Source organism: Mchenga conophoros, linkage group LG17 (assembly GCF_057382185.1).
Source record: "Mchenga conophoros isolate Kocher_MC1m ecotype Shallow Benthic linkage group LG17, M_conophoros_male_GT1.1, whole genome shotgun sequence".
Classification (NCBI taxonomy): Eukaryota; Metazoa; Chordata; class Actinopteri; order Cichliformes; family Cichlidae; genus Mchenga; species Mchenga conophoros.
Genome location: NC_140542.1, coordinates 4,919,431 through 4,935,887, shown reverse-complemented (window position 1 = coordinate 4,935,887; position 16,457 = coordinate 4,919,431). Strand labels below are relative to the sequence as shown.

Genomic DNA, 16,457 nt, shown 5'->3' with positions numbered 1-16,457 from the left:
ATGATAATGTGATTCACAGTTGGTGCCTTAAACTAGTTATTTAGTTAGTTGTAGATCTCTTGTTGTTGTAGTTGTGTGGTTGTATTTTCAGTTAGCTGTGGACTTATAAAGTGAGGGAATGAAATGAAGCCAATGTCCCATTTACACAGGCCTAGACACCAGTTGGTCATGAATTACTCTGGTTGCTAGGGAAAAACGTGTATTCTGCAACTGGTTGGCTTGTAGTTGCTAGGTGAAATTGGTCCCAAAGAGGCATGTTACTGCAACACATACCTCCCTGCAAAGGCTTTGATCATTAGCAGATCGCAGTGGTCACCCATACTTTGTATGGGAAACGATGACTCGTCTGCAGACACTTGTCAACTACTTGCTAAGCAGCAGTAAATCTGTGAAAAGTGCGAGAGAAATCGGAAATGAACACCTGGGCACCTTTAGAATAAAAGATTTTAAAGGAAACGGTACAGGTTTTGCTTGCGGTTTTTGTTGCACTCTTACAGTTTCACTACTTCTTTGCAACCCTCAGATCTTGGCTAACAAACCAGTAGTATGCCTACAGTTAGCCAAAGTCATGAAGTGATCTCTGTTTTCCATGATCACCACATACTGCTCTTTGGTCTGTTTAAATGAATGCGTGAAGAGGTAATGCTTAACTTTAATAACATTTTTGTGTCATATAAAACTGTTCGCCTCATCATGAGACCTCTTCAGCATTTTTAATTCAAATTATTCTCAGCTTGAAAACTGTTAACCCCACCTCCCACTCACTCATTTATTGTGTGAAATTGCATGTTTGTGTGTCTCCAGGGGTGTTGGATGTATATTCTATGAGATGGCTGCAGGTCGGCCTCTGTTCCCCGGCTCCACCGTTGAAGACGAGCTCCACCTCATCTTCAGGCTACTGGGTGAGCATTTTCTGCAAGATCTGATCTCTTTAACAACTCAGACGTTTCACCACATGTTATTACCTGCTTAATTGAACATGGCAACCTATATGTGACTATGTGACTTCAGGAACACCTACAGAGGAGAACTGGCCAGGAATCTCTTCTATCGAAGAGTTTAAATCCTACAGCTTCCCCAAATACAAACCCCAGCCAATCATCAATCATGCCCCCAGGTACCGCTCGCACGTGGGATCTGTTTTTCCTTATCTGCCCCTTTGCATTTATATAATTGATATATATTCTTGAGCGTGTGTGTGTGTGTGTGTGTGCATGCTTGTGTCTGTGTGTGTATGCCTGCTGCAGGCAGGAAATCCTGTAAAACATTTACAGAGGTCTGTCCACTTCCTTCCTCCCATGAGCGCCTAGATTCCCATCAGCCCAAACTGTTCTCTTTTTTTTGTCTTCTTTAGGTTAGACAGTGAAGGCATCGAGCTGCTGCTGTCATTCCTCAGAGTGAGTCTTTACTGTCACAGTAATCACAATACTGTATAAGTAGTTGTATATATATTGCACTGATATTCCTAGTTTTCTTTGTCTTATGCAAGCCTTTGGTTAAATAGTAACAGCTGGTCAAAACTGAGTTCTGTTAAATGCTCCTATTAAACCATTTACACCCAGCTTTTTAAAAACTGATTTAGTTACTCAAAAAATAGTGAGATGTACATGAATATCATCAGTGGTTTGGTGTAACTTAAGCCCCAGTCACACAGAGCGACACCCCACCCCAACACCCGGCAATCACAAGTTGCCAGGTAAAAAAAAGAAAGAAAAGAAGTGTATTGCTCAATGGGTTAGTGAATGGTTACTAGTGGTTGCAGAGAGTCCCAGGGTATTGTTGCAAATAGGTGTACGGGGCTGCATTAAATGCCTCTTTATGTTTGCTATGGGTGCTGGCAGGTTTCCCATAGGTTGCATGGAAGAACCAGCTTGCCTGTATATGTTTGACTTTTAGTCTGGTAGTAGTTTTCAGAGTCTAAGTCTACTAGCAAACAAAGGACTTTAAACAAATGAAAAATATTCTAACTAGTTTAAGGCACCAACCGTGAACCACAGTATCACCAGTTCATATCTGACTTCCAGTTTGTTGCCTGTCATTTCTCTTCTCATCTGCTGGATATGAAAAAAGGCTGATATGTTTACGTTTGTGTGTTTCTGTAATGGCAAAGCTTCAGCTTTGCATCACTAGTCACTAGATTTATTTTAGTAATGAATTCCTTTATGATGACAGCAGGAGGCACAGTAACGAACTTCTTGTGAATTCCCTGATTGCTGCACTGATGCGTTTTTTGATAAAGTCACAGTATCCTTATCGTTTCCTGTTTCTGTCTCCGCAGTACGAATCCAAGAAGAGAATTTCAGCTGATGAGGCAATGAAGCATTCCTATTTCAGGCAGCTTGGGATGAGAGTCCACACACTGCCTGAGAGTGAGCACACACACCTTTGATAATAAAGCTGCTGTCTGTCTTTCAGAGGCTTTGGTTCTCGATTCTTTTATCTTTTCTGTTACTCGTTGGAGTAACTGAACCTCTCCCCTGTGTTTCAGGTGTATCGATATTCACATTGAAAGAAGTGCAGCTGCAGAGAGACCCAGGCTACAGGAACTCCTCGTATCCAGAGTCAGGTAGGTGGAGAATCCAAATGTTTAACCAACTCGGCTTTTTTAGATCATTTAACGAAGAAATGAAATCATGGTCTCAATTACATTTTCAAGTGCTTTTTAATTAACATGATGCTGATTTTATTTATTTATTTTAATTATGGTCCATGAATTCTAAAGAACCCACCCTCTGTTCAGCATGCAGTTGTACCAACCGCCACTCTAAAGAGTCAACCACCTTTGTCCTTACATTTTGTCCTGTCCAAAAATAGCTAAATAATATATCGAAGATCAAATGCACCAAGAGCTAAGCTGATCAGCTCCACTCTCTCTCAAACATGTTCGAATCTGGTTTCAAAAGACGAAGAAGGCATCAGCATTGATCTCAACCTCGAGACTTCAGAAAAGTAGTTCATAAACTGTTCGGTCAACCATCCTTAAAATTTAAATGTGAACTTTAAAATGCTTTATTGCTATCATTTATTTATGATGAAAATGCATCTGTTAACTAAGACGGTTCTAGCATCCTAGAATTGCCTAAATGCGTGCGCGCACGCACACACACACACACACACACACACACACACACACACACACACACACACACACACACACACAGAAAGTGCAGTTCTGAATGAGGAACACCTGCGGTCTATGGCTTAAACCAAAGGCATTATGGGTGATGTATTTTACATGTTGTTTTTTTCTCTTTTAGGTAACAGCAAGATCAACAGGAGGCAAAGCATGCTGTTCTAGTGTTTCATGAAGAAGACGCCCCACTTCATCTACACCTCCCAGCAGCCTCTTGCATGAGCCCACCACCCCTCGGAGTGACACCCACACCACCCATTTAACTACACACACGCGCACGCAAACACTCAATCTGAGCGAGTGACTCTGAGTTGAATCTATTTGGTGACTGTTTATTTATTGGGGGCGGGGGGGATGGGTGAGGTTGAACTTTTTTTTGCTGCTAAACTACTACTGTCTGTATTTAACACAGTGTGTGTCTGCGCGAAGGCGCGTGTGTGTGTGTTTGCACAATGTGAACTCGGGATGCCATGCACAGTTGAGCAGTCAGTAAGGTTACTATTGTTCTCCTGACAACGATCCTCCGGCTTCTCATGAGTCAACTGATGTTGATGTCGATGCTGTGGCCCAAGTTGTTGTTCTTGTTGTCGTCGTCCTTGGAGATCGAAAGCTTCTTTTGTAAAATATGTATATCTCTATATACATATATATTTGGAGATTATGTTTTGTTTTTCTTCGAGCTTCCGTGACTGAACTCTACAACATTTCCAGAAACACTAGATGGTGTTGGTTGTCATTTCTCCAAAAACATTTAGGATGGACTTGCAGAAGACCCGCTGCCCTCTGGGGTTAAACTGAAAATCAGAGAGTGTGACTATGACTGACAGCTGGGCGGTGAAAGAAGCACACGCAGAGCTACATGGTCTACATGAGAACATCCACCCCTTGCTTCTTTTTGACCACTGTTGCTCACCAACGGGACCAAAACTGAGGTGTGACGGGAGGCAAGCAGATGAAAGAAGAGGAATACTGGAGCTGAAAAGGAAGTCATGTGACTCCCACAGGAAGCCAGCAAGCCTTCCTTAAAACCTCTCACAGAGCTGCCAGGATTTCAATGCTTTGTTTCCTTTGTTTTCTTTTGTGTGTGTTTTTTTTTGTTTTTTTAAGATAAATGCAAACTACACTTTCTTGCTTTGTGTACATTCGGAGATGTCACTGCAGTAATTCTTTGTGTTTAACTTGCACTTCATGTGTGTGCGTGTATTTTGTTTTTGGTCTGTTTCAGTTTGTTATTTTGTTTTATTTTTTTCTTTTGGAATCAGGGACAGGAGCCTCGCTTGGCCAAGTTTACCCAACAGTATTAGGATGTGTTCTCTGTGTCTGTGACCTCTCCTTGTGAAACAGCAGTGTCAGTGTGGCATGTTCTCAGAGCTGGGGGGTGGGATAGTGGGGGTGGGGAGGGCTGTTCAAAGGCAATGAGGGTTGCCTTTGAACAACCACTGCTCTTTCAGTATTTGTACAAAAAAAAAAGACATTTCAAATTGAAATTTTTACATTTGCCCGCTATGTTGTTTGCAACCAACAGTGATGCTACAGATGATAAAGCCTGTTGAGAAGTCTTGCTTTTGATTATATGTTTACTGAAACAAAGGGAAGACCTCCTCAAATCACCCTCTTATAAATGTTCACTGGTGTGCTTTGCATCCCTGGCTTATTTTAGTTGTATATGCACTTTTCTTTTTGCCATGGACCAGTGTAGGTGTAATCACTCGTGGTCCAGACTTTGGCTGATCTTCATTGGAAATGGTTACATGAGAAGATTGATGTCACGCTAAATGTGAAGCTTTAGCTTTGGTTGGGTTAGCAAAAAGACTGAAAAGAGTTTGAAATGACGAGCTTAACTCTGTAACGTTTGTCCACACCTACAAAGCTGACAAATCAACGCATTCTGCTTTATTTCACCGTTTAAGTGAAAAACATGATCACATGTTTTTTTTTACAGGTGCTGGGAATTTTAGCTCAGTGTGCAAGCCCAAGAGTTGTGTCAGCCTTGTCATCTTACTTGGGGCACATAAGCATGTTTCTCGAAATGTCAAACCATTTCCTTAAAGGATTAATAGAAAACATTACATTTTTGTGGCAGCAAAAAAGTCACACGCGGAAGAATTACGTAAAATGTCAGCGAACACCTGCACTCACAGTAGCAAAACAGATCTGACTGCAGTGGTTAATCTTGTGCAGCTAAATACCAGGGTGCTTTGAACATCACATGTAAGATGATCTGATGGAGGTTTTCCTGTTACTGCAGTTCTTTTGGTCGACATCTTAATGAAAGTTTTGTATTTACACTCTCTTTTTTTTTTCTTTTTTAAATGTCTACAGTAGAGATTTCTCTTTCAGATACTGATTGGGTAGAAAAATGCTATAGAAGTGCTCGAGGCACAACTAATTCTTGATAAATTAATATATGAAAGCATTAATGGAGTAAACTAAACTAACACAGTTTGCAGCTAACAGTTTAATAATCCTGTAGATAACTCTTAGGAGGCTTTCCTTATAAGGCGGACATTATCATGTTCAAGAGCTCAACACAAACTGTGACAACACAAATACTGTAAAGAAAATATACTGTAACCAGTTTATATTTAGAATAATGTATAAATTATTGTGTTCCCAGGAAAATGTCATTATATTAATGGTAGATTTCCTGTATTACATCGACCCAAAACATGTCTCTTTAAAATAAAGTAGCTTTCTTATACTGCATGCTTGGATGCTTCACTAGAATAGTTTTTGTTTTTCAGAAGTTATTGATTTCCATTTTACTTCGATCAGACCGAAAGATGCAGGATTATTTCTCCGTGAACTGCAAACTGTTCCTGTTAATAGGACATTTGTGTGCACGAACAGCAGTAACATGCACAAAAGGAGATTTCGATAACAGCTAAAATATTTATCATTGTAAAACTGTACTTTTTCAAAATGTGTGACTGATGTATTTTTCCGTGAACACGTCTGAACGTGTGTGTGTATGTGAGCCTGATGCATGGAAGGCCTGCTGTGTTGTGAACTCGACCTCTCTGAAACACTGAGCTGCCGGTGAACAGTTGGTGTGTGACTCTTTTTACTGGAACTATTTATTTCTCATAACCATGGAAAGTAAATTTAAACAGTTTCCTAAAAGCTCTGCGTAGCAGTCATTCTTTGTTTTTCATCCATCCCAGGACCACCTTGTTGCTACAGCGCTAATCACCGCACCACCACGCTACCCGATAGTTAATTTTGACTTTTAAAAAAAGTACTATAATAATTCTATTTCAAAAAAATGTAACATTTATTTAAAGAATGCAGAAAACAAGCAAATCACTGAGAATACACTTCTATTCATTTCTCTAAAACAAAAAACAAACCATTAAAACAAAAAACAAATTCTTTGTGCAATTTTGACTTTGAATGTCAAACTTAAGCTAAACACATTTACATAAATCTTACATATTGAGAAAGGCACAGCTGGTAGAAGGTTAAAAAATTACAGTGCATTTGAGAAAATACAAGATATTATACAGGAAATAATGACTTCCACAGCGTTGTAGCACTCTGGCTAGCAGGAGTTCTGCTAGGAGTCAGTGAAGGTCCCTTGTCATGTGGTCACATGTCCGGCTCAAAGACTTTTTTATTGTGTTTAATAAAAAAAAAAATCCTGAGACCTGCAACATCCAAAAAATGTGAACATTTGGTATATTAAAAGGAAGGTTTAGCAGGAAAGGAAAGGGGGGGGGGGGGGGAAAGCTGTATCATCCTCGTTCATGACTTGCTCGCTGTTGTAGCAAGTTTTCTTTACTGGCCTATGTAGCCTGTAGTGTCAAATTCTTGAGTTATGGTCCCCTTTTGATCAAATTTTGATGAATTCAAAGACTGATCCTTTCATATATGTGCAGTAAACATTAAGCTAGAACAGTTCATTGACTGTTTCAAAGGTTACAAAATCCATTACTAAAGCTTACTAGTGATTAAATCACTAAGTTTTTAATCCACACACACAAAAAGTGTTTTGAAGCTTTAAGTTGTGATTTTAGGGTTTAGGCTGTGACTCTTCTCTTGGTATTAATGAGATTTTGCCTGAAGGTGCTTTATGTTGTAAGGTAGAGACCCTACAAGAATACAAATCTGTCCACAATTCACAAGGATCGCTGCTACTCCTGGAGTATTGGTCAGAGCTGACTCGAACCGGCACACAATATTCACCCAAACTGTGCTCAAGGTCAAGACTATGTTTGAGATTTCATGGATGCCTTTTCCAATTTTCAGAAGAACCACTCCTCCTAGAACACTGGTCAGATTTTAATCTATTGGGATTCATTAACAATTAACATGATAGGACTGTAAACGTCCTTGACTTTTTAGTGAATTTCAGTTCTTGTTTACACAGTTCAGCCAAGTAAGTACTTACTTTGCATACTTTACACATTAAAATAACCTGTGAATTGTGATGAATCATAAGCCAGATGAGCTTCTATGTCAGTGATTTTCTGGGTTACAGGTCAGTTTATTTACAGATAAATCTTTCATGAATGAGCTTTCAAGTACTTGGATTTTATTACCTTGTGAATAAGCAGATCTAAACATTTAACTGTCTGGCTCTAGCTTCATTTTCTGCACACATACGCGGGAGTGCCAACAATCCTGGCATGTAACACTAACCCTCAATAGGAAAGTATATTTCTGTGCTTTCTTTAAGCTGCTGGTATGAATCTATTAAGACTAGCCTCTGACACTGTGGTGTACACTAATTAGGAATGTGGATACTGAGTTTAGTTAATGCAAGGGGGGAAAGCAGTATTATATTTCAACTGGTCTGCATCACTGAAGCTTAGACAAAGTGGAATGAGACTGATTTAAAAAAAAATGACATGAGAAATGTGATGAGGTCTGGCCTTCACTCAGATTCTTTGCTTGAAAACAGTTCAAAGATTTCTGTCCTGAAGGAATGAAAACACCAAACACATGTTAAAGCAAGTAAACATGAAAAAGGGGCCAATGCAGATGCTCTTCTCAGAGAGCAAAGTTTCTGATAAGCTCCTGTTTCTTCTATAATCAATACAAAGCAACAGGTGTTGGATTTAAAGTGTAACAGAGCGAGTCCAAATCCTCGGCGGTTCTTCTGTGTTTAATGGGCGCCGGTTCAGTGTTAATGTGGTCCGGCCCATTTCCCTGTTATCTTAGGCTGGCATCAAGACTTGTGGGAGCTGGAGGACAGCAGCAGAGGAGAGGAGGTGTCCATGGCAGGCAAAGGCACAGGGATGGGTCCGTTCAGCAGTGTGGGGAACTGCAGAAGGAGAAGAAAAAACTGGATTTTTGTATTTGTTGTGTTGTTTGTGTGAATGACAAAATAGTCTCCTGACTTCAGTGTTTTCCATGGATATAAATTAAAATAAAAACACATACTCTATTAACAGTCACTAAAAGTGAAGAAGAAAGAAACTCGATAGTTTTAGAGTCATTTGTTACTTTTTCTTCAGTCATTTCTTTTTGTTCTTCTGCATGCTTTTACGAGCAAATCACAAAAAAATCAAATCACCTTTAAAGCATGTCGTTTTTATTTGTGGCTTTACGCTGACTCATACATTAGTCTGTTATATACTAACAATACTATGTAAGTATATAACAGACTAATGTATAAGTCAGTGTAAAAATTGTTTCATGCCAATGTCTAAACAGTCTGCTGGAGGAAGTGCTTCAGGTTTCGAGACATTGTGAGGACGACACTGGGACCAAATCCTGTTCTGAGGACTAAAACTGTGTATTTGATGCTTGGTTTAAAAGTTTATTTGTTGTAGTGTGTGTGTGAGAGCTGACTTGGATGGGAGAGACTCTCTTTTCCCCCTAGACAACAGGAAGTTGCCCTCTTTTCTTGTCCACACCAAAACGGAAACATCTGCAGCTTATTTTGAAACCCTTGGCATAAAGTGAATCACACACACACCTCACACACATTAATGTGAGAAAACAACTGCAACTGCTTGTCTCAATGCCATATGAAATGACTATAAAGAGCAGTTTGTGTAAACTGAGATAGTTTATGGGCACATCACTACACTTAAAGATGAAAACATTTATCTTTTCATGTCCTCATCATGTAGAAACTGCCAAAATTTTTCTATGTTGGTTTTAGGTGAAGACATAGACTGTATATAAAAGATGAGTTCATCATGGTTAGAAGTCCCATCTTGAAGCCTCCAGCTGAGCATTTTAACAGGTCTCAACATGATGAGTGAGGCAACCTGAGGAATTGTGCAGTGTCATTTAATTTCACACTTTGTGGCCATACAGTCATAACCTGCTTTGTGTCTGTTTGACCACAATTTACAAAATGAACATCATTCTGTAACAATCATTATCTTGATATCTTCTGCAGGGATTGTTTTTCTAGCCAATGCAGTCCCCCTGGGAAGTACATCCGTCGTAGTCTATGTAGAAAGAGTGTAGTTTTTGCTGAATAACCATCAGTGACAAAACCAATGTAAGAATGCAGCAGACATGCTCTCCCTCCTTGGATCTGCTGGCAACCACTTCTTCTTGGAGGTGGGTTCTTTATCCCCACTGTTGCCAAATGTTGCTCATAGAGGATCCTTTGGGGTTCTCTGTCTAATATTTTGATCTTTGCTTTCCAATACCTTGAGTTGTTTTGTAACCTGGTGCTAAACAAAACTGAATCCAGTTAAAATCAAATCAACTTTTAACAATGTAGCTCGAGCCTGTGGTCCGTTCCTGAAGTTAAGATATTTTTAGATTTAACAGAGGCTTGGCAAATATCTGCAGCTGCTGAAGACAGCCCGTGCACATGCATGGAAATAAAAATAAATGACTGTTACCTGGAAGAGGGGCGCGTGGCTCTGCAGTTGGGCAGGGCTCAGGGGTCCCACTGGACTGAGGCTGGACCAGAATTGGATATTGGAGAGCAGAGGGCTGGGAGTGAGCAGCAGACCAGACGGAGTCTACATAGACAAAACCCCAAATGAAATGTCAGGGAATAAATACACTAAGAAATAGATGATGGTGTTTATTCTGGCAGCACATCAGCGGCGAGGCTGTCGTGTCACTCAGTCTCACCCAGAGCTCAAAGCCAAGTGTGCCCTCTAGTGATCTCAAACCGACTTGGCAGACTGTCTCCATGCAGACCAGGAAGCCCCACTCATGCAAAATTCATGACATCTACTTTCTGTCTCGGCTTTCTGAGATATATAAAAGCAGTTTGGTTTTCTTTTCTTCAACAGTCTGTAAAAGGTAAATGAATGCTTTTGTGTTCCCACTGTCAGTACAGTTACACTTTCAGCAATGCTAGACTGCAGACGGCTGTATACTTATGGTTTTTAGCTGATGACCTTTACTTGATTGCCTGCCATTGATCTGTCTGGTAATTCCAGGACCTCAAATGTCTTTTGTTTTACCACTCAAAGCTGTCTTATGAACCTTGTTATAAACCATTTATTGATGTCCGGTCCACTGAACTAGATTAAGATTGTTTGTGGCGCACGATTTAATGGATTTTTGCTTCTTTACCAACCACAACCTACGAAATTTGAAAGAAAAGAAAAAAAAAAGCAAACACCATAAACTTGTTTCTCACAGTTCTATTCTGGTTGTGATCCAGGAAGTGAAAAAGGGGGGGAACAAGGTCTTTAAAAAGTTCCAGACTTTTTATTAAAATTCCCATGTGTTCCCGTGGGTGAAAGTGGGTTATACATACTAATATTAAATAAGTGTGCACATGAACGCAGCTCAACTTTTGAAATAATGAGTGAACAGGTCAGCCTATACTTTTATTTTCCATCAGTGATGTATGCACAGCAGTGTATGATTAGTCAGTCTGGATAAGAGCGTTCGCCGAATGTCTGAATGTAGTCAGACTGTCCTGGTTTGGTCAGTGTGTTGTTGCCAGTGAATCGGAAGCTGCATGAACATATGGCTTCACTTATGAACCTCCTCCCTCCCTCCCTCCCTCCCTTCCTCCTTTTCTTTCCGCTCACCTCTTTCCATCTCCTCCCTGTCTGACTTTCCTCATCCAAAAATCTCTTCTTTCGCTCGTCTGACCCTCATCTCCTCATTCCTCACCTATTACCTACTGCATTTCTGGAAGCATGAATGTGTGTATAACAAGTGTGTAATGTGTCACGTTGTACCTGTGCTGTGAAGAAGGCTGAGGTCAGAGACCCAGATGGCAGAGCTGGGCTGTTGAGGGCAAGTGAGACAAGGTCACTTCCTGTCAAGAGATGTGAAGGGGCGGAGATTTCCAAGCCTTTCGGTTTTCTTCCTTTTAGAGGCGTACTATTGGCCAGTCCCCTCCTTTCTGGTGTTGTCCTGCTCTGTAACCTCTCCCTGTCTCTCTGACCAGATGACAGGTTTAGAGGTTGTGCGCTGGGCTCCAATTCATCTGCATCTGTGCTCTGGACTCCCACTCTCACTAGCATATGGGTGGGGCTTTGTGGAGGGGAGGAGGATGAGGAGGAGGAAGAGCAGGCCAGCTGAGGAGACGGCCTGGAGGAATGGGAGTTCTCGGTTGAGGATGGGGGTGGGGTGGAGGGGAGCGAGGAGTGGCCACGGTGGGTCATGAATCGGATGACAGAGGAGCCGTCGTCCGGACGATCGGATCTGGGCTCTGTCTTGATTGGCCGGTGCTGCTCTAAGGAGTGATGCAGGGAGCTGATCTTGAAGGAGGAATACAGGCCGGAGTGGAGGTACTGGTTCCTCTCACCCCCATCCTCATCTTCAGCCTCGGGTTCTGATGCGGTGCCCCCGCTTTCCTCACTGCTGCGACCCGACTCCACCAATGCAGGGTCCATCTTCAGAATCTCAGGGAACGACACAAACTTGTAGACAAACTTCTGACCGATCACCTTCTTGATGATGTTCTGCAGGAGAATCACGATGAGATGTGCAGTTCATTACAACTGAGGAGACAAACCACTTCAATGTTGTGTAGCTTAGATATATAAGTTGCGTACCTTGTCATAGTAGTAGCGCAGTGCTCTGCTCAGCTTGTCATAGTTCATGTTGGTCTTGTTCTTGCGCAGGCCCCACAGCTTGGCCACTTCCTCTGACTTGAGCAGCTTGAACTCGCCATCATTGGATGTCCAGCAGATAAGATGTTTGTGGCTTTGGTCGAGCAGCAGCTGCAGCAAGAACTGCCAGAGTGTGATGGAGCTCTCCATGATGATGGGGAGGGAACGGGGACACCAAAGACACAGGTGATCTGCAGTAAAAAAATCAGATCAGGAGAAACAGTCAATCTGGAATGGCCTATATTCCTTTGCAGGGGTTGCTTCTGTATCTCTTTGTACATCTGTAGAGTGACAATAAATTCTTTACTGTACAAAGAGTGCAGTAAGGAAGAGCGCATCTCTTCTATAGTTGAATCTGTACCAGAACATTCACATGTCAACTGTTGGACGAGTAAAATCATGTCACATATGAATCTCTGGAAGTTATGATGCTGATAGGAAGTGTTCTCCTTGCTGGTGCATTACAAGTCTACAACTTACAGCGGCTTCTGTCATAATAGCTAACAACTCTATGTTCTTTTACTCCATGAATTCACAGTTAAACTTAAGATCTGATATGACTTGGGCCCAAGTCTTGTCATCGTCATCTCCCCCTTTGTCTCTCTTGCCTCATTCTGGACCTGTTTTTTCTTTTATGTTTTTTTATTGGATGAGTTGGTTCTTTATTGTAGTTTTTAATAATACCGATTACATGTTTATGTTTGTCTAAAGACAATAAACATTTGATAACAAAAAAAGCCCATCTAGCTCTTAGTCCCTTTAGAATGAAATATCTAGTTCTTTAGCTTCAACATGCTACGATGAGTTAAACCAAAACAATGAGCTCAAACTATGATGGCCCTGAGAGGTTAAAAGCACTGCAACTCAAGAAATAAACTCACAAACAAAAAACAATTTAAAAAAAATTACTGCAGGATTTTTCTATTTGCTGGTGTTTCCTAAAGTTGCACTGCATTTGACTTCCAGGGCTGCCATATAAAAGACATTAAAAGGTCTTCTTATAAACTGCACAGTTGGCTGATAGAATTTGTGACACTCTGTGCATTACAAATATTAATTTTATATTAATAATGTGAACTTGGTGTCATAAAAATATTGATTAATGCAGATTTAAAGCTCACTTTTATTAGAAATACAATACACCATTCCCAGTGAACTTAAATAAATGAGAACCTTGAACTTGGAAAAACAATCTAATTGAAGAATGGGATGCTGTGTAAAATGTAAATAAAAATATTTGCAAGTCAGCTGATCCCTTTTACTGATAAATGTTGCTGTGCTTCAAAGATATATCTGGACATTGTTGATGGCATCACATTCAAAGTTCGCATTTGCATTTCACGCAGCGGGTTAACTTTTGTGGAAAACCGTACTTAAAGTACATCACAATACATGCAAGTCATCCAGTGTCCTTAAAAGGTTATAGATTTTAATCTTTCCAAGACTCAATTGTGAAAGAGGACATCATAAAAAGAAAGGAAAAGGGTAGTTGGTGGGTGGAGAAGAGAAAGACTGTTGGCATCAAAACTAAAGTGTATGCTGATCCTTCTTCTGGTTCAAACATGTTTAACACATGTTCAAATAACTCAACCTTTGAATAACAGAGTAATAAAAGAGCTTTTAGAACAGACATGCAACGGTCATCTGTGAATATGGATGTTTATCAAGGCATACGGGTAACTTTCAAGGGGAACACGTCATATTCCTCCTCAAAAAGCAAAATAACACACTTGGGGAAACTGTCAGTGTATGTTGAATTATTACCTGGTGCTTTGCATTACAAAAATAAAACATTTCCATTCTATATTGATGCACAAAAGCTGGCGCTCACCCATGCATTTCCATTTGAAATGAAAATCAGCCCATTATTTGGTTATTTATGCTTTAATGACACACCCAGAAGATTTATACACGGGGTATGAAAAATGATTTGCTGCATTAAAGGTCATTTTCTTGCCAAAATCTTCCATTATTGTGAATCTTAAACGATCAGAAAGCCAACAGTTGTTAGCTCTGTTCGTATTTACTTGGACTACTTTTGCTTACAGTTGATTAGTGTGAGATATGTAAACCATGTGTCTGTGGGTACTGGTTTGTGTTCTTTGCTACTTCCTCCCGCTTCTTGTGTGTGTGTGGAAGTGTGTATGTTACAGTACATGTTGGGGTGGATCACTAGTGTTACAATTTCTGAAAAGAGCTCTTTGATCATTTTTCAGTTTTGTTTTAAGATGCAAAACAATTTCCAAAAACAAACAAAAATAAAATCTCTCTGGGATTTCCTCAAACTCCGACACTGCTCTTTGTGCTTCTTGTTATTTCGCATGTGTGCATGAGCTCTAGTATCACGTGTGTGACACAGAGAGAACAAGAGAGAGAGGTTCATACATTTGGTTGGTTGGTTTTTGGATGTTCCCATGGTGATAAAACAGGATGTGGTCAGTGATCTTCTGCCAAGGCAAGCCTGGGTTTTTAACTGACATGTTTACCTGTGGGTGTCTGCCTGTCGCTCCCTGCCTCCTTTGTCAAATAAATTAAATTACAGTTCCTGAGCTGCACACTGCGAAACGAAAAATAACAAACAACCGCTAATATTCGGAGTAATCAACTACTGATTCGATCTAAAAATACAGCGTACACCTTTCCCTTTGTGTCTTTCTGAAAGGAAACCAACCAGCAAAAGGGGGGTAGGGGTGAAAGTGCATTTCGTGCAAACAATGACCCATCATCGTGAACACACACACACAAGCAAGTGTGTTCTCACTTCCTATTTCCTGAATGTGTGTGTGTGAAGTGATGGAAGAACTGTACTGATGTCCGTCTGTCTAAACGAGGACTTCCTGTCATTCAGTTTCAGGGGCGTCATTCCCGGTGAGAGACCTTTCCTATCCAGGACTTCCTGTCACAGAGACCCACTGGGAACGAACACACACACACACACACACACACACACACACACACACACACACGGTCTATACTTCTATATAGATCTGTTATATGGGGTATACATGTATGCCCCGGTGTCAAACTTTCTGATCTATACTCTGCAAGTCTGTTGAGGAGATGAACAAAGCCACAAAAACTGCTGATTTATTTGGAATTTCAGAATAAAAGCAGTCTGGAGCACTGGTCCGCTGTTTCAGTGCTTAAAATCTGCTTGTCCATAAACTCCCTCTTCTTGTGCAAGCTCACAAGTCATGGAAGATCTGTACATAAAAAATTCTCCTACTGCAAATGTTTATCCATGGGATTTTCTGCCAGTGTCTTCTGGGGGCTCTTCAGTCCAGCAGAAACAAACCAAAAGCCACATATGAGTCTATCCATTTTCTTTAGGCTGTGTATTTCTTATTTTTGGAAGTATGTCTGTGTGTGAGAGTGTATGTCTGTGGAAAGAGAGCAGGGGTTTCTGCTGGAACTCAAACGGTTCTTTGTTTTTGCACCAGTGACTCATTTTCAAGATGTTGTCTGCTGCCAGCTTCTATCCGGAAGCGCATGGCAATTAGTCTGCGAGGTCCAGACAAACCAGAAATTCTACTACTAGATTTTTAAAGGAGCCACGGCTGATTTTTTTTCCACAGCAGCCACCATTCTAACCTCTTTTAATCCCTTTCTTTACCCCCAAATGTAGCTCCCATCAGCGGGGTCAGTTTTGATTCCAAAGCAGAGTGCTAAAACCGCAGCTTTAACACATTTTTACGCACAGCTTTACCTCGTTACGCACAACTTTACGCACGACTTTAGTCGGATTTCAAGTTGACAGTGACTGCCTGACCGTTAGAGGACTTCAGCAGATACACCAACAGCTAACGCGAGCTCGTTTCTGTCTTTCTATTACGCCCAAATGTGCTCAGACACATAACTTCAGAAAGTTGCCCATAGCAGGAAATATGGCACCTACCTAGCTGTGGCTGCTCCTCTGTCCGTGTGCGATGTGTGGGTTTGTGTCTTTAAAGCGGTGTGTGCGAGGTGTGTTGGGGCTCCATGCTGCTGCTGTTGCTGCCCCGCTGTCTGAAAGCGGATCCGCAGCTTTTCTCTCTCCTGCTCAGAGCAGGAAGTCGGGACGCGTAGACGGAGAACGGGCGCACTTCCTCTGGCGCAGTATTCCAGTCTGTGTAAACACATACACACAGGCGCGTGCACACGTTCACACAAAATTTCTACTTCCCATAAACACACCTCCTCTTTTAGAATACTCTCTCTCTCTCTGTCAGACACACACACACAGAAATATTGTAATCTTGACTACCCTCAGCGCTGAGCCAAGTGACAACTGACGTCACCTTCTTCCTGCTCACCGGGAGGGGTTCCTGTTTTTACACACACACACA

At 41.1% G+C, this 16,457-nt stretch overlaps 2 protein-coding genes across 3 annotated transcripts in view; one reads left to right on the top strand and one right to left on the bottom strand.

Moving 5' to 3' along the window:
• cdk17 (cyclin dependent kinase 17) overlaps positions 1 to 6,256 on the top strand; it is a 54,724-nt gene extending 48,468 nt beyond the window's left edge. For both annotated transcript variants that reach the window (XM_085251911.1, XM_085251912.1), the window contains exons 12-17: positions 805 to 902; positions 1,012 to 1,117; positions 1,355 to 1,397; positions 2,279 to 2,369; positions 2,489 to 2,566; positions 3,258 to 6,256. In XM_085251911.1, coding sequence (XP_085108037.1) covers positions 805 to 902; positions 1,012 to 1,117; positions 1,355 to 1,397; positions 2,279 to 2,369; positions 2,489 to 2,566; positions 3,258 to 3,298 — 457 coding nt within the window. In that variant the 3' untranslated portion in view covers positions 3,299 to 6,256. The remainder of the gene's footprint in view (positions 1 to 804; positions 903 to 1,011; positions 1,118 to 1,354; positions 1,398 to 2,278; positions 2,370 to 2,488; positions 2,567 to 3,257) is intronic.
• Positions 6,257 to 6,383: 127 nt separating this feature from the next.
• On the bottom strand, positions 6,384 to 16,368 carry elk3 (ETS transcription factor ELK3). Its single transcript, XM_085251913.1, has 5 exons — positions 16,028 to 16,368; positions 12,076 to 12,323; positions 11,254 to 11,982; positions 9,946 to 10,068; positions 6,384 to 8,399 (listed from the first exon to the last, which is right to left on the bottom strand). The coding sequence occupies exons 2-5, from the start codon at positions 12,280 to 12,282 to the stop codon at positions 8,304 to 8,306; spliced, it is 1,155 nt and encodes a 384-aa protein (XP_085108039.1). The 5' UTR covers positions 12,283 to 12,323; positions 16,028 to 16,368; the 3' UTR covers positions 6,384 to 8,303.
• Positions 16,369 to 16,457: the final 89 nt, after the last annotated feature.